This window comes from Lacerta agilis, chromosome 1 (assembly GCF_009819535.1).
Source record: "Lacerta agilis isolate rLacAgi1 chromosome 1, rLacAgi1.pri, whole genome shotgun sequence".
In the NCBI taxonomy this organism is placed as follows: domain Eukaryota; kingdom Metazoa; phylum Chordata; class Lepidosauria; order Squamata; family Lacertidae; genus Lacerta; species Lacerta agilis.
Genome location: NC_046312.1, coordinates 27,925,561 through 27,943,429, shown reverse-complemented (window position 1 = coordinate 27,943,429; position 17,869 = coordinate 27,925,561). Strand labels below are relative to the sequence as shown.

At 43.2% G+C, this 17,869-nt stretch overlaps 1 protein-coding gene across 1 annotated transcript; it reads left to right on the top strand.

The window, feature by feature from the left end:
- Nucleotides 1-634: 634 nt before the first annotated feature.
- Nucleotides 635-11,544, top strand: AHSA1 (activator of HSP90 ATPase activity 1). The gene is made up of 9 exons (XM_033142061.1): nucleotides 635-839; nucleotides 5,254-5,444; nucleotides 5,822-5,904; nucleotides 6,179-6,296; nucleotides 7,878-7,966; nucleotides 8,851-8,985; nucleotides 9,513-9,614; nucleotides 10,647-10,698; nucleotides 11,118-11,544. Exons 1-9 carry the CDS (start codon nucleotides 760-762, stop codon nucleotides 11,288-11,290), a joined length of 1,023 nt encoding a protein of 340 aa, XP_032997952.1. The 5' UTR covers nucleotides 635-759; the 3' UTR covers nucleotides 11,291-11,544.
- Nucleotides 11,545-17,869: the final 6,325 nt, after the last annotated feature.

The following is a 17,869-nucleotide window of genomic DNA, read 5'->3' as shown; positions in this document are numbered from 1 at the left end:
AGGCCTTTCCAAGAGTTACACACTGCCGCAGTCCTTCACTTCTCTGTGAACTTCCTCCATTTCAGTTAAAGGAAGCTGGATTTTCTCCAAAAATAGAGCGACACTTCCCGGCTGAGATTAGGAAATTCTAGATCACGCCCTCTCCCAGCCCCAACCCGACGCTGTCTTATACGGCGTAGATGCGGCTTCAAGTCTTTAAAACACTTAATTCCCACACGAAACGAGGTCTGAGTTGGAAAGAGCCTGTCGAGGCCGCTCCCTTTTGTTTCTGGGAGGCACTCGGCCGCCGGCCAAATCACGGCTTCGCTTCAAATCCTGGATTTCCCACAGGGAGCTGTCAGTTTTGCTCCAGGAGGAGGAGGGCACCCAGAATCGATGCAGGCAACATATGACTCAGTATTTTACGTCTATGCACTCTCTGCCCTAATAACGTGCCTCCCCTCCCCTCGGTGTTCATGTAAGTTTCCTCCCCTGCCCAGGCTGCGCGTGTCTTGTGTGTTACGCTTATAGATCTCCCCCCCACCCCAACCCCCCCCGACTTTTGCCTCTATGGTACTGGGGGAGTAAGGAGCGGCGGGGGGGGGGAGCAACGGAAGGAAGTTCTCCGGCGGCTGCCGGAAGCTGGGAGGCGGCGCGGCTGCCGGCGGCGCTTCTAGTAGCTTCCAGACGCGCGCGCGGCGAGAGAGCGAGGGCGACGGGCGCTCGCCAGCCAGCCAGCCGGGCAAAGGCAGAAGCGGCGAGTCCTTCGGCGAGGCGCTGATGGCCAAGTGGGGAGAGGGAGATCCGCGCTGGATTGTGGAGCAGCGCGCGGATGCCACCAACGTCAACAACTGGCACTGGTGGGCGAGGGGGGCAGGGAAGGCGGCGGGGCTGGGGGCTGGGGGGGGCGGAGAAGTGGCTCGTTTTTTGGGGGGGGTGCAGCTCTTCCCCTGAGGGCTTTGGGGGCGAATAAGGGCGGCCGTGCTGCCACCGCCACACCCACACCCCCGCCGCCCGGTATCCTTGAAGCAGCAGTTGTGGGGACGCGTGTCTCCTTCACTCTTCCTGTCTCTTGCCTCTGACCCTTTCGCACGAGATTCTCCACCGCTTATGCGTGATCGCGCCAGAGTAACTTCCCTTGGGGTTCGGTGGACCTTACTCTCAAATAAGTGTGGTGTAAAAGATCACAGGGGCGGGAGGAGATAGAGAAACCTCCCTGGCCTGGTTTAACCTTATTAAAACAAAAAAAACAGCTGGATCTGTAGAAGGGCAGCTAGTGAGAGTTTGGGTGCTTTTTGGCATGGAAAAAGAAATACGATCGCTAGCTACTTCTTTCAGATCAAGCTGTGCTTCAGTGCATGGGAGCTGGGGACTGGTTAAACAAAAACGTTGGCAGTCTTTTCTAGGGGCCAGGTGCAGCATCTGGCTAAGCCAGCGAGTGCCTGCTGAATAAAAGTAGTTTGCAACAGGGAGGCAGCCCCTCCACCTGTATCATAATCTGGTGCTGCACAAGCATTCTCCAGCATAGGAAGCGCCTTGTCATTTTTAATGGTGTGTGTGTTTGTGCTTACTGTGTTTCTGACATACAAAGCCATGCTTTTTGTTTAGCTGGGTTGCTGTGTTTGATTGCTTTTCACACTGATTTGCGGTGTGGTAGTTGTGGAAAAAGTGGGTAGACAGGAAGTGGTGGTATTCAGGGAAACTGTTCCAGGAGCATTTTGAGAATGGGGGAGGATTTCATTCATTGCCTCCTTAATGTGGAATTAATGATGACAAGATAGGAATCAGTCTTAATTTGAAAAATGGTGACGCAAGTTTTCTTAAGCAAACTAGCAATTCTGCCACAGACAAATTCATGGATGATTTGACAACAATTTTCCTATAAATGGAGCTTCCAAACACAGAAGCAGTATTCCTGAGTGCAGGACACTGATAGCAGAGAGTGTGGCTGTTGCTATCACATCATATGTGTAAGCTTTTCAGTAGTCACTATTGGAGACATAGTGTTGAACTGGAATAATTTTTTGTGCTGCTGTAAGAAAGTCATTTTTCTATTCCAATAGAAATGAACCAGAAAAACCTATAGATGCAGGATGCCTTCGTATTGTCACTTGGTCTTCTATATCTGCTATTATGTATAGGGTTCTATTTTTTGTTTCTTATTGGAAATCTTTTCATGCGATTGCCACCACACTTGCTGACCTGGGCAAGGAGTAAACTATGCACAATATTTTCAAGCAGTTGCTGTGCACAGTGTGGCTTATGTAAACATGGCATTTTGCCAGCAATGCAAAGACCAAGTGTCAATGGCACTTTACACCTTGATTTATTATGGTATGGACTCTTGTGAACAGCAGTTTAGGGATGCTGGAGACCTCTGATGAAACCCAAGTAGAAGTTGCAAGTGTCTGTTTATTTGCCTCATGTCTGTAATGGATATCAATCTGGCAACTATGACCAGTGTTTGCTGTTGCTTTCCATTATATGTAATTGATTATGCCACTATCCCCCCACATTTGCATTGTGTTTCCTTTGCATAGAAATTAATGGGGTGGGATAAAGTAACAACAGTGTAATTACTGGTATAATACGCAAGTTACATAATTTTACCACAGTGCACAGTGAGATGAATAATGTTAAGTTTTGGCAGAAGATGAACTGCAGCAGAATGGAGAAAATGCTGCATGCGATAAATACAGGGTGGAACAGAAAACGGTATCTTCTTCCATCCCTAGTAGCAACCCACGGCTTTCAGGATTAGTGTAAAGAAGTCCAAGTCTAGCCTGTCCCTGAGATTTTCAGTCCAATCAGTTTTGCTCCTTATTAAATCCAGGCTCTTCTGCATCTTTAGACAACTAGAAACATGATCACCATGCTCTTAATTTGTGATGAGTGAGCAGCTGCTATTTTTTCAGCTGCAGGAATCTTTAAAGGAGGAAGGATAAATATGTTCCCTGCTCTGGGAACTTGCCAGTTAAATTAAACCACAGGGGAGATATGCCCTGTCTCTTTGAGCATCATGGTTAATTCGTATCTGAGGTAGGTGTGTGTACTTCTCTAGAACCATGGAGAGCTCTCCAGTTAGCAGCAGTTTCTTCTGTCCTCCTGCCCCAACCTTGGGGGGTGTGGAGCCAAAAAAGAAAAAACAGTGACATAGGCAGTATGAAGTGAGCCAACAGCTCATTCTGCAGTGGTGAGCAAGCTGTAGTTTCCAAGGGTATGTAATGCTAATGCAGCAGCACTCAAGCAGCTGTGAAACATATACAGTAGCCATCTTCAACTTATGAAGCACTCTTTGTTTTTACATGCAGATTCTACAGAAACATTTTATCTAGATTGGTTTTCAGAGCAGAAGCCTGATGTATTGGAATTTGGTTCTTGTATTTCAATGAGCAGGAAAGGGGAAATCTGTTTGTATAATCTGTCTTTGTCATGTTACAAGTTACTTTTCTTGGGTAGATTTATTAACAGCTATGATCTCAGCTGTTTGTGAGTTCACTCGCATCTATCCACCTAGTGGTTCAAGATAATCCTGTGGATTGGCTAGAACTGTACATCCTGTTCTTTCATTGAACTATAGGAACCTGCTGGGATTGGACTACTCATTAAGAGTGTGAATGCTTCCATTCTCGTGTTGCCAGATTGTTTTACAAAAAAATATATGATTTTTTAAAAATGAAATAAAAAGGTAGATTCCACAGCAGGAGACTGTGTGATTTGACCTTGGAATTCTGTCTGCATCTAATTAGATGCAGGCTTGGCCAAACTTGGCCCTCCAGCTGTTTTGGGACTACAACTCCCATCATCCCTAGCTAACGGGACCAGTGGTCAGGGATGATGGGAATTGTAGTCCCAAAACAGCTGGAGGGCCAAGTTTGGCCATGCCTGAAATTTACTAGAGATTAGTGAGAGCTTAAACAAGATGCATTGCTTGCACCAGAGTTAGGAAGTTAAGAGCTAAGAAGGAAGTTTTGGGGCTGTGTAAGCTCAATATATGATGACTCTTGTGTAACTCAAGCTTGAGCCATCCTATTGTATTAGAAACATAGGACTGGATAACTAAGTTATACTTTGAAATTAGTGCACTTAGTTATTCATGCACATTAATTTCAGTGGTCTGGATTCGGCTAGCCCTGTGCACCAGCAGAGCTCTTGCTAGTGCAGTGAGGCCTTGCCCCCTCTCCCCGCACACCCACCCAGTCCATTCTGGAGGATCAGGAGAACCCCCAGACCAGCTCATGGGGGAAGGAGAGTGGGGATTGCTCTGTCTGGCAAGCAGGAATGCTTGCACTAATGAAAAAACCAGAAGAGTGTGACATTGAATTCCTCCCAATGGATCTAACTCTTAGGTTGTCTAGCTGTTCCTGGTTCATAATCCTGCTGAAGTAAAGTAACAGATTCAGAATTGGGCTGAGGAAATTGATCAGCCAAGGTTAAATAGGTGGTATGGGTTCTTAGTCATGGTTGGAGCCCTCCTTTATAGATGTATATAGATGTATATTGGACATAATTGGTTAATTGCTGAGTGGTGGGAATTAAGTAAAAAGGTTATCATATGACATCAGGTGTGGAGCAGGTAGAAACCTGGCTTAGTCAAAAGGGAGTTGGTTAGCAACTGAAAAGCTCAGTGTGAAGTGCTTCAAATAGACAGCACTTTGTAGGGGCTTCTCTTCAGAAGCTCCTTTCAAAGCAATATATTCTGCAGTGCTTTGGAAGCGTTTTAGCAAGCCTCAGCAATTGGGTCATGAGAAGCCCCTTTCCAAGCATAGCTGTCAACTTTCCCCCTTTTTTAAGGGAAATTCCCTTATTCCGAATAGGATTCCTCGCAAGAAAAGGGAAAAGTTGACAGCTATGTTTCTAAGTGCTGTGTTGTGAATTGATATGCAAAGACCCTTGCAAGCAGAAAAGGTAATCTGATGCCAGGTGATCGGACAAGTTTGTGGTTCTGCCCACCTGTCAATCTTAGCCCACTAGAGGTGGGAAAGATAACAATCTGATCCACTGGCCAAATCCAGTTCACCACCACTGGTGTAGAGGTATACAAAGTGGTTAGTCAAAACCCTTGGTTACCTTCTTCCTGATGTGTCCCTAAAAGAAGTTAGTTTTGGAAATGTAACTTTTCAAGATGTATAGCCAAATACCATGTGTTTCCAGGGAATGGGACAAAGGGGGATGAAATGCATTGAAAACTAAATTTGCAACACTGAAGCATTGAAAAGAACCAGCTGTTCATTACGGCCTTTTTACATTTTGAGAATTTTGTTCTTTTCTTAGGACTGAAAGAGATGCATCTAACTGGTCTTCAGAGAAACTGAAAAGTTTGCTTCTGGCTATTAGAGCAGAGAATGCAGAGGGAACTTGTGAAGTGACAGAAGTAAGTAAATTGGATGGAGAAGCCTCAATCAACAACCGCAAAGGAAAGCTGATTTTCTTCTATGAGTGGAATATCAAGCTGGCTTGGACAGGTGAGTTTGCCTGCTTTGTTTTTAGCTGTGTAATGTGATCTTGTTGTAGAGTTCTAGAGCTTGAATTGTCAAAAAGCAGAATTTCCACAGCCTTTTCAAATAGTTAAAGGTAAAGGTACCCCTGACCATTAGGTCAGCCGCGGACGACTCTGGGGTTGTGGTGCTCATCTCGCTCTATAGGCCAAGGGAGCCGGCGTTTGTCCGCAGACAGCTTCCGGGTCATGTGGCCAGCATGACGTAAGGTAGGAAGCAGTTAATAACCCCCTTCTCCAAGGGAAGAGAGAAAGGGAATTTAGATTCCAGAATGCCAGAACATGTGAGAAGTTGCTGTTAGAAAGTGAAATTGAACAATTCATTCAGTATATTGCTTTTCACAGGCACTTCAAATACAGGTGTGAAGTATAAGGGATATGTGGAGATTCCCAATCTGTCGGATGAAAATGATGTTGATGAAATTGAGGTAAGAACAGTTACAGATTATTTTCCTGACTTCTGCTTCATTGAAGAGGGATCAAATATCCGAGTAGTCCCATGTTTTATCTCTCTCCAGCTTTTTATTATTTTTAAGCCCCATAAATTCGTATCTGATTTTTACCATTCAAATCTACAAACAGCTACCGTCTTTAAGTATAAATAATTTCACGGATGCAGTACAGGGTGGAGGAGTATGTGTAGTGAAAACAGATGTGCCCTGCTGGAACCATATGAATTCCCCCCCCTCCTTTTCTTTTCAGATCAGCGTTAGTCTTGCCAAAGATGAGCCAGACACCAACCTGCTCGCTTTGATGAAGCATGAAGGTGTAAATCAGATCAGCAGTGCTTTGGCAATTTACATTAGCACTCTCAAAACAGGTAAATACAGAGTAAAAGGGGTAAAAGAAATAGTCGAGTCAGAGCTGTTCTTGTGGAGGACGAAGGAGTTTCAATATCTGTTAGAAGTAGTTTGCTTAGAATAAACTTTGTCATACATCTTAAGCCCTGTTCACCTGTTCTCTCCTTGTCCTGCAATTAACCCTCATCTGAAGGGGATAGAGGGGATAAGTCTGCCCTTGTCCTCTCCTGCATTCCCTGGCACTGCAGCACCCATCACTCCCCCTAACCCCATGTTGGCGGCTGAATGTCTGCAGCAAGGAGCCTATTCTATTTGAGTAGGCTCCCTGCATGATTTATACCCTGATCTATCAGGCTTCTTAATCTTGTGGAGGGCTTATTTGAGTAGAGCAGGCTCCCCACCAAAGACATGCAGCCCCCCAACATGGTGAGGGTGGTGGGCAGGCTGCAGAAATGATGGCAGAAGCAGCCAGAGACCAATGGGCTGGTCTCTTTCCTTTGCATGAGTAGTGGAGAGTGAGTGTGTAGGGCTTTAGTTACATATTTCCTGGATTACTGTAGCAAACTGGTGGGGGGGGGGCTTCCTGTGAAGATTCTTTGGAAGCTTCAGCTAGTACAAAATGCCACTGCTAAAATTCTAACATGTAGCAGGTTTGGGGAGAATGTCAGTCCTTTACTGTAGCAGCTACACTGGTTATCAGGGTGTTTCTGAGTACAGTTCAAAGTACTGGTTATCACTTGCAAAGCTCTAAATGGCTTAGGGCTTGTGATACCTCAAGGACCTTCTCCATTCTTAAGAATCTGATTGTCTACCAAAGTAAATCTGGATGTGAAGGATGTGAAGAATTGGCGTTTTCCATCTCAGTGCTGTTAGAAATTATTATGGATTATTTGTCTTGAGTAGCACCAAGGAAACTGCCACATCACTGTGGGGGAAAAAAGCCTTGTGTGCCACATTAGTGCATGCCTGCACTAGAGAACTTGGGAGTCGTGGTCTGAAAAATATATATACCTACCCTGAGTTTACCAGTTAAACTTTAGGCTGCATGTCTCTAATGTAGTATCATGTAATTATTGTTTGACCCTCTTTCTTGCTCTCAAAAGTATCTGTATAGCTTTCAGTACCGTGTTTCTCCTAAAATAAGACACCGTCTTATATTTTTTTTCCCCTCAACAAAACACTGTATGGCTTATTTTCAGGGGATGTCTTATTTTAACCGCATCACATCGGTACGCTGCATAGCCACGCCTCTCCAGGCTGTTTTAATGGGAGGTGCCGCATCACTATGGCTTATTTTCGGGGTATGGCTTATTTTCGGGGAACGGCTTATATTTCGCAAATGCATAGAAATCCTGCTATGGCTTATTTTATGGCCATGTCTTATTTTAGGAGAAACAGGGTACATCCTCCTGGAGGTCTGAACTGAAAAGTTCCAGTTTTATAAATTTTATCAAAGTGTGTGGCAGCTTTCTGGTCCCATTTTCCGTGACATCCTGCCTTCCTTTAATGATGCTTTCTTACAGCTATGTTTGTTATAAAATTTGGTTTGCGTTTCTTTCTAGATGCTTTGCATGGAATAATGAGATTTTAATATCTTTCAGAGTTTACCCAAGGCATGATCTTACCTACAGTGAATGGTGAACAGTCAGAGCTCCCGCCTCATCCTGTACGCAAAGCAGAGGAACGGAAGGTAAGAGCCCAAGATTCCAGGTGTATTTTATAGGTTAACATTTCCTTGCTCTGATGGAATGAATAATAAGGCACAGAGCTACTTTACAGTCCTGGTGGCAGCAGACTTAGCAGTGTAGCATATGAAGTAGCCCTGGGCACTAAGCAGTTTTTATAGGACTGTGAATATTCTGTGGCATACAATTGGACCAAAATTCGTCAGGGAGTAAAAAACAGATTGCAGTATCTTGAAGATTGGGGACTACTGGAGTCCAGTGAGGAAGAAATGTGGCTGCAGGTTGGTGCCTTGCTCTTGCAGTAGCTGCAGGGAATGAGCCATTTTACTAGCAGGGTTCTGGATTAATTATGTTGCTCTAAATCTCCCCCCCCCCCCGGCACACCTAGCAAAGTGAGGCAAGTTTCCTAGGGAGAGAGTATTTTCCTTGGTGGTACCCTATTTATGGAATGTTTTCCTGGCAGAGGCTTGCCTGGCATCTACGTTGTGGATTTTTAGCTACCATGTCTTTTAACTCACAACTGGAGCGGGATTCAACTACCAAGCTCTGCTAGTGGGAGCCTCCCCCGGGGATTTCTGCTAGTGCAGCAAGGCTTCAGGGTGTTGGGAGTGCCATAGTGTTACACTACATTCCTCCCCGGTATATACCCTCAGTGCTTTTTATTCCCCCCTGCTTGCTTGCTTTTTATGCTGGTTTTATATTGATAATATCTGGCTTTTAGATTGTTCTTGTACTGATTTCTATTGCATATAGTTTCTATTGTTTTCACAATTTTTAGATTGTATTTTGAGTGCTGTTCTTTTTAAAAATAAGTTTGTAAATCAACTAACAAAATAAACTACTCTAGCAGTTAATATATATTTTTTGTTGTAACTTATTCTATTTTTAGACCACTGAACCAGTTGCTGGCAATGCACTTAAATCCAAATCGATAGGAGTCAAGATTCCTACTTGCAAGATAAACTTGAAGGACGTTTTCTTAACATCTCCAGACGAACTGTATAGAGTGTTTATTACACAAGAGGTAAGTTGCAGGTCTGTCTACAGGTCCTTTTCTGTTGAGAAGTCCTTGTACGCTTCTTAGATTAGATTTGGTTATAAATATCTCTACTGGTTTAGACTAACGTCCTCCCCATGTTTCTCCTATTAGCTCACACACAGGGTGTTGTGGTTGGTACTCTGCAGCAGAAGTGACCCCTAGGCCTCTAGGAAATATTTCAAGGATTATGGGTCACCTTGTTTCTTCTCAGTCTGGAAGGGTTCTATGTTCTTTCAGCAGACGACCTACTTCCAAACAAGCTCCCACAGAGATGAGCACTCGCTTCTGCTTATTTGGAAATGAAGTGGCAGTCAAGAGGTGCTACTTTCATCCTTGAAAGAGCCCCCGTCCCCAGTGGGAGATGGTACTGGAATCAGGACTCAGATTCCAGAGTGCTGGAATCAAGCGTCTATTTCTGTTGTTTCAGCAAATTGGGTGGAAGTCATGGTCATTGTAATGCAATGGGTCACCTTGCTACTTGACTCACTGATCATAATTTTTTTTTTCTGCAGATGGTCCAGGCTTTTACTCACTCACCTGCCTTTTTGGAGGCTGACAAAGGAGGAAAATTCCAGCTGCTAGATGGCAGTGTCACTGGAGAGTTCACTGAACTAGTAAGTACTGTTGACAATACATTGTCTGTTGCTCAGTAGCTAGGAAGTGCCTTCTTTTTAGCCCATGATCTGTTTCTTTTGTAAGGCTCCGAACATTTATGTTACGAACTGCCCTGTGATATTTGAATGAAGGGTGTTGTACAGATAATAATAATAATGCCTGTACTACCTCACCAAGTCTAAAATTGGGTAGACTAGTTTGTGTTGCTGATGGTTTAGCTGGAAATACACATCTTTTTCAAAAACAACAACAAATGGATAATATTGGCCGAGTTCAGACATAACAAACTCAGTTTGATTAGGCAGGCACAAGCATTGTACCTTTATGCTCCTTCCTCCTTCCCCTTTGCACTGTCAGAATGAAAATGATGCTTTCCTGCTTTAGATGTAACAGGTAATCAGTTTAAGAAATCCTGGAGGTTATTCACTATAGAGCCGGAGGGGAGGGGAGGAGACAGTGTACACACAGCAGTCTTCATCCTTGTAAACTGTGGTTATTTCTGAACCAAGTCTGGTTCAGAGAAGAAATGTTATGAAGGCAAGCTTGGTGAACTGTAGCTAAACTTAGATCATTTTGATCTCAATAAATCTCTCTATAATAGGAGTGGGTATTTTGAGGAAAGGGCTGGTTTTGTGATGTTTTTAATGGATCTTTTAAACACTATTTCAATTATATTTCATTACATTTAAATGATTTTCTTTACTATGTTTTTAGCTATTTCTATTTTATCTGCATAAGCTGCCTTGAGTTCTGGACTGGGAAAGGAGGAGATAGATAGATAGATAGAACCTCCTTTCTTTGCACAGTGCAGTTCTGATAACAGTTGCTCTGTTGCGCTTGTTAATTATAGAAGAAAGAGATGTAGTTGCACATTACTCATTAAGCATTACATGGAGTTAGACCCTGAGTTACTCTCAAATAATATTGACACCCCCCAGCTTTTTTCAGTATAATCTCTGTATTCAGTATAATCTCTTGGTATTCAAGTGAAAATATACCTGGTAGATAACTAGGCTTGTCTTCCTTTCCAGGTTCCTGAGAAGCAGATTGCAATGAAGTGGAGATTTAAAACATGGCCAGAGGGTAAGTTATTCTACTTCATATAACAAAGTGGAAAACTACTTAGGTTTCAGCTATACTCTGACTATGTTGTACTAGCAGTGGGCACCCATTATTAAATTGTAAGATGCTTGAAAGCACAAACATTTCTCAGTTGGTTACTGGCCTTGACCTTGGTTGTGCTATGTTTTTGCTTGGCTTGTATGGCAACTGGTGCATTAGCCATACTTATTACTGGGAATCTGTCCTATCATACAGGATATGACATATTGAAAGGGTAGATTGGTTAAGAGTTGAGTGTTTCCCAGCTATTGCGATCTTGGGAAGAAGAGCAGATTTCTTCTCTTAACCATATCAGGAAATAAGCAGATAGTTTGTCTGGCTGTGTTTCTCCAGGTTGTGTCACACTGCTGAATGTTGGGGTTTTTCTTTGGCTCTTTTAGGACACTTTGCAACCATCACCTTGACGTTCATCGACAAAGCTGGTGAAACAGAAATCCGCCTGGAAGGAAGGGGCATCCCAGCCAATGAAGAAGAGAGAACAAGGGAGGGCTGGCAACGTTACTATTTTGAGGGCATAAAACAGACTTTTGGTTATGGAGCCCGATTGTTTTAACACTGGCTACTGCGGAGAGTCTCTACCCAAAGATTCTGCCGTGTGAACTGATTTGCTTCTTGTCTGTCCCTTTCTTATCCTTTGTTTCACTGTTGTGATAAGCAGGATGGCCGAATGGCCTTGAAGGCCACTGAGCAGCACAGATTCCAGCTTGTCACTGCTCATGCATGTCTCCTGCTGCAGGGGATTCAAAAGGTGGATTCTCATAAATGTATATACACCCGTATTGCTAAATAAACATAACTTAAAGAAGATGTACTGGCTCTCTTATCTGAGTAGAGAGATAGGAGGGAAGATATTTCAGCTAAGTAATAATCTTACTTCCATAATAGGGAATAGAAGGCAAAAGACAGAGGCCTCGTACTCCAGCTTGCAGGTTTAGGACATTTTCCCTCTCTTGCTTTCCAAAAACTCCTTAGAAAATTTTGCAACACATCTTGGGCTAATGACGTATTTCCTGTTTTCTTCTGACGGGTGCTCAGCTGTATTATCTCTATGGTGGCCTTTTATCTGTGAACAGGCATTAGTAGCAGAAATATTTAATGCCCATGAAACTCTGAATCTTTCCAAGCCCATGAAACTCTGGCTCTTTCCAAGTCATACCTTATTAAACCCCTTTAAAAGGAAGCAGAATGAAAGCACTGAGAGTTGTGGGCAGCAGCATCTTAAGCATATACAAGCCACAGTTATATAGGACTTCAGCATTATATGCTGTATAAAAGTTAATATATCTGTGGGTTTTTTTATAGTACTAGAGCCTTTCTCATGGTGGGGGGAATTGTTGCATAAAATGCATTTGAACTGTTAATTACAACAGGAAAACTGATAGGCATAGGATAGAAAGCCTTTTCATGTGCTGTAACTGCGGTCCTCAGATCTCTTTAGGATTGTTGGAGGATGTAGCTTCTGCCACACTTCAAAAAAAGCAGGCTGTGTTACACATTTTGCAGAGAGATGGTGATAGTGACTAAGAGTGATTCAATATGTGCTTCTAATACAATCTTGGAGGATGTATGTGATGTTCCATTAGCCTATCTAAAACTGCATTCTTGGGAATAATTCCAAAATTTTACAGTTGAAAGCCCCACCTTCTACAATTCAATTAAATTGGCGCAAATATCTACAACAAACTTATTTTGCATACTTTGTTCAATTTCTGTTGCAGGCTTCTTTTTAGAGAGTTTGCAGTTTTGTGTTCAGATTTTGCTGACATATTGAGGAAACAATGAGCTAAGTCTAAAAGTGGGAGGAAAGGTTTGATGTGCTAATTAAAGATGCGCCACACCCCTCTAATACAATGTTGTTGACTATTGGAAGAGACATCTGGTGTGACATTTCTGATCTGGTCTATTTCTGATTGTTGCCTCAGTTTGTGGCAGCCGTGTTGTGTTTGAAGAAAGGATTTCATTTACACTTTGGATAGCCTATGCTTGGTAAATCACAAATGTAAACTACCATTGGATCAGCAATGTCCTTACTGTGTGGGACACATCTAAGGCTAATTCCAAGAAGAAAACGTGCATTAACTTCTTAAAACCTGTAATGGCCAAAATTGTCAGCAAGGAACAGGCTGGCCTACTAAGTTGCCTGTATGCAGAATGATAGGTCTTCCAGAAGTAAGCTATTGCTTATGAAATGTAATGCGACAAATCTTGTTACTCTGTACATCCAAGCGCTGCTGTTCTATTGGATTCTTTCTAGTTTAAAATTTGCCTTTGGAATTCATTGTGGCAAGTTGCTCACAAGATGGCAGTATCACCCAACATAATGGGATGTAGGTTTGTGAGAAGGTAGCACTTAATTCTCTCTAGATTTCAAAAGCAGCTGCATTAGGTTTAGTTATGCTTATGCTATGTGTTTACATTCTGCCAGAACAAATTGCTGGACTAAAGAATGCGGTGCAAATATTTAGAAGCTTAAGATCAATGGCTGGAAAACTGATTTGCAGTGGTTATCTGGAGAAGTCATTCCTGATTTTCCTGCCAAAGTAAGCCAGTCCCAGCCGTAAATCCTACGCATGCGGACAGTATGACGGATGGCTCTATGAAATACAATTGTTCACTAAAATTACACAGCTGCTTCTGCTGCTGCAGCAGCAAGTTTCTATTACACATACTGTATTTAGGGCCTGATGCTATAAAAGAATGAAGAGAGTCTAAGAGCAGTTTTCTGTGCTGGCTGGTGTTGACGGAGTGGTAGTCCAAAATAAGGTTTAGATGAGAAGTTTTGAAATATGTTTGACAAGAAAAGTAGTTGGGGTTTCCTGAGCATAAGACAGATGAGTATACCTTTTTTGTCCTGGGCATGTTCAAGTAGTCAAGCCAAGTGTAAGCAGCACATATAGTCAAACATGTTGTTGAACATAATCTGTTCCAGAAGCCTGTTCGGCTTCCGAAATGTTCAACAACTGAGGCGCGGCTTCTGATTGGCTGCAGGAGCTTCCTGCACTCAAGCGGAAGCAGTATTGGACATTTGGCTTTCGAAAAACATTAAAAAACCAGAGTATTTACTTCTGGGTTTTCGGGGTTTGGGAGCCGAAACATTCCAAAATGGAGTCATTCGGGAACTGAGGTTTGACTGTGTACCTCAAAGGTGGCAGCCCCTGAAAAATAGAGGTTATACAGTATAGAAAAATAAGGCTTTGTCTCAACATACCATTCCCAACCCAAAACGGGACTGAAAAATGTCTGGATGTTCAGGCTGTAGTTGTCTCCCTTCCAGCATTAGTTTTCTCAAAACCTAGCAGAGAAAGGGCTCAACAAGCTTCCCACATCCATTGTGGTATCAGAGTCAGACTTCTATTGATGCTGTTTTTGAGAAAGGAAAAAACCCTGGAAGTTGGGTTCTTAGAGCAATGCTAATATGTCTAATCCATTTTTAGTTATCAGAATTGCAGCCATTTTAACAAACAGGCCTCGTCTACAAAAAAAAACCTGCTTTTGCATGTTGGGCATGGAACCAGCAACTCATTTACTGTATGTACCCGAAACTGTATTTGCTTGCTAAAATAGCATGTTCATGATCTTTAGTTAAACTGAACAGTTTTGGGGCTTCATTGTGATTTCCGGCCTTTTATTGGCTAGTACCCAAGGAATTAGGATGGTGAGCTTGGGCAAGAGCTGCACAGACTTCCTTATGCAACACTGGCACAAGTGACCACATTATTGACTTTGTTATTGACTGTATTGATTTCTAGATCAGGTGTGGTCTTACATGGTTAAACTGGCGATTTTCCCCATTTGCCAGGTAGAGAATGGTTGGGTTTCTTTTGAGGTACAAAAGACTAAAGTTAGTTCTATAGGAAGTGAATTAGCAAATCAAGGGAGCTTTGACGTCTTCAGCTAATCGGAGGGAAACTAATGCCCCACGAAAGTTCTCATTACAGCCTTTCTGCAGAGAATTTCAGCTGGATGATGTAAATCAACTATATGCTATTGCTCTATCCCCACCCAGGGCAGCTGTTTGAGAAGTGCCTGCTTTGTGAACAGGGCTTTGGTTTCTTTCTGGGCTTGTCATCAAACTTTTCAGTAGCACCCTGTTGCTTAAATACACACCCACTCCCAAGCAGCTGGATCTCGCTTTATAGCTTCACAGAAGACTTTGAAATCTGATGCTGGCTACATTTAGCTGCTGGCTCACACCCATTTCATGGTCCCGGTAGAGAGTGCTTTGCATTCTTATCTGAAGGGGAATCCAGCTGCCCATTGAAAGACTAGCCTCCCTTGGCTTTGCTTCAAGTCCTTGTCCATCCTCAGGCTTTAGTCCAGCTGTAAACCTGTCTGAAGACAAACCAGATACAGGGGGGCTTTAATGTTACTCTATAGCAGGAGGCCAGCTGGAATGTTTCTGGAGTCCTGCGGCAGAACAACTAGATGCCCTCCTAAACTCTTTAGGCTACAGCTGGCTCCGGCTTTTGGGGGGCGTGCGGGAAGTTAGCAATGCATGGAGCAATGAAATGTTACTGCTACTGACTTATCAGGACAGCACAGTTATAGGGCAGAGACTGTAGGATATCAAGTGTTATGTAAAGATATAATTGAAAGTCTCGCCTTTTTCTTGACATTTCTAGGCCTCATGGTTGTAAAATAGGTTAAGTGTAGCAGGAGAATCTGCTTTAGGCTCAGAAATTAGGAGATATCTGTATAAGGTAACAGAGTTAAGCAGCAGATGGCTGGATTACAAGAAGGGGCTGCTAGCCTGCGGTACGAGATGGGTGAATTTGAGAGAGATGGTAAGAGAATTCTGCATGAAATTCATGGTAGGAAAACTAGGCAACAGACCATTGCTGCCCTCTTAGTTATACTGAGTGTACCAATACTGCCGCTAATAAAATTATCACTGTCATCACAAAGAGTCAGGCTTCATTCAAGAAGTTAGGAATACATCATATTCTCCTATACTTGACCAATATATTAATTGGTAATTAACACAGCTCAACTGGCTTTGGAGCATAGCTGTGAGCTGCTACCTACTTCATTACCCTGGAGGTGATTTGCTGCTTCTGGGAAGAGAGTGATCTGGCGAAACAAAGAGTTCCAGCTCTTGATTGATTCTACAAACCCTGGAGGTTTAAGGTGCAGAAAGGGTCTTCACTTTCCACCAGCCCTGAATAACAGAGACGTGGGCTATTTGTAGTTTGTTAACAATAGTTTATTCATTTAAAGAGACAATGGTCATCTTTTGCTTACCTTTTGGCACTTCATACACACACACATATCCTCCAAGAGTGAGGTCTCATTCAGCACTGCTAGCATGTCCATTCCTTTCTGCTATCATAATCATTACAAGCAATAAATACTGTACAAGGAGAAGACTGAAAAGCAGTGGAAAAACTTGGGACGGGTGAACCAGCCATGAAGTAGGAACCTGGCCCAATCCTCCACCCCACAGAACCACATCAAAAAACATTCACTCCTCTTTGGAAAACAAGGCAGTGTGCAGTTCCCAAAAGACCCTTCCCCACCCCACCCAGCGAGGAATCTCAAAATGCCACAGGAAAGAGTGGTTCCTAGCCAAGCTAGAACAAAGATTCTTCTGGGGTTTTCCTTCTCCATGTGTCCGTGCCCTGATAGAAAATACCTGGATGCCCCTTTTCTCCTAGGTTCACCCAACACAACGCCAAGGGAGATTGCAAAGTTCCCCGGTTCCTGACGGATGCAGCTAATGACACATAACTAAAATGCGCATCATTTGGGGCTGCGTCGTCCCTTTCAAAATGAACTAAACCGCCCAGCAATATTATATCTGAATAACGTTGGTCACAAACACATGTACTTCGAAATAAAGTGCTTTCATCTAAATTCAGATAAAGGAGATCTCGTTAATGCCATTTTTGTTGAACTAACAATATCTTTATACAACAGTGTGCTGATATACCAATAAAATTATGTGGCAGGGACAATATACAATACTTTTTTTCTTTTCTTTTTAATATAGCTTAAATAGAAATCGCCAGACAGAATCTTACGTTACATGGTATAAAAATAAACCCTTGTTCCTTGGTATATACTCGCCCAAATGAGACCGGAACACTTTCTGGGAGTCTAAGGTGCTTGTGAAAACAGTGGCATCTGATACGCTAGTGGTAGAGAGATCAAACTCTGACAGGCATCTGTGACTCATACATGCTCTACCCACCCAATAGTGAAAGCTAAGGCTTTCCCCATTGTTAACTAGTCTCACTAGTCTCTGAGCAGTCCTCCTAGAAATCACTTCCCCTTTATGTGTTTGTATATGAGCAAAGACAGGAGAGAGAGAGAAGGGATTGAGGGGTGAGAGCTATTTTGCAAGCCTTCAAATTCCACCCACTGCTAGCTCAAGCTATGCCTACCTTTGGCTGTGGGACACATTTTGCCAGTGGGTCAACAGTCTTGTCATAGGACAAAGCTTTCCCAAACCCTGCTCTGGAGTATTCTGACCTGGCTCTGCACAGGCACACACTTGCATATAGGGCAAGAGATTCCCCCAAAAGGATATCGACCTCTAGCATTAACAAGGTCCCCATGGATGCTGATTTTTAAAAGTAGTGAACCATCTGCCCAGACGTTAGCTTGAAGAATACACCTGGCTATTCTTTGCCCATGAGCAATTAAAGATCAACATTTATTGACAACGGACCCTGCTATATCAGATGTGAGCAGGGCCTTGAAAGGGAATAGCAGTCTTTTAGGAGGGGGGTGGAAGAAGGCTCTGGAAGTACAAAAATCAGTAAGCGACAGGCTGCAGCCTTCATTTTGGCTTCACCAGCAACTTTCAGCATTCATCTGCCCACACTTGCTATAGCCCCCAGAGCATTCAAATTTATTTCATTATGCTGCTGCTTCCTAAACACTTGTTTTCTCTGCCAGCACACTTTTTGGTTTTATCAGCACAATTTTCTAAACACAACAGCCTGAGCTGAGAGAAGATGCCACAAAAACAGGCTGCAGCAGGAGGGGGGCGTGACCTGTGGCCCTAAGATGTAGTCCTGGACCTAGTTTCAGGGCAAAAATATGGGGAAAGAGGGTGGCAGAGAGAGAGAAAGAAAGGAGGTAGCCCCACCTACCTTTGACTCTGGGTCCCACGTGCTGTTGGAATGTG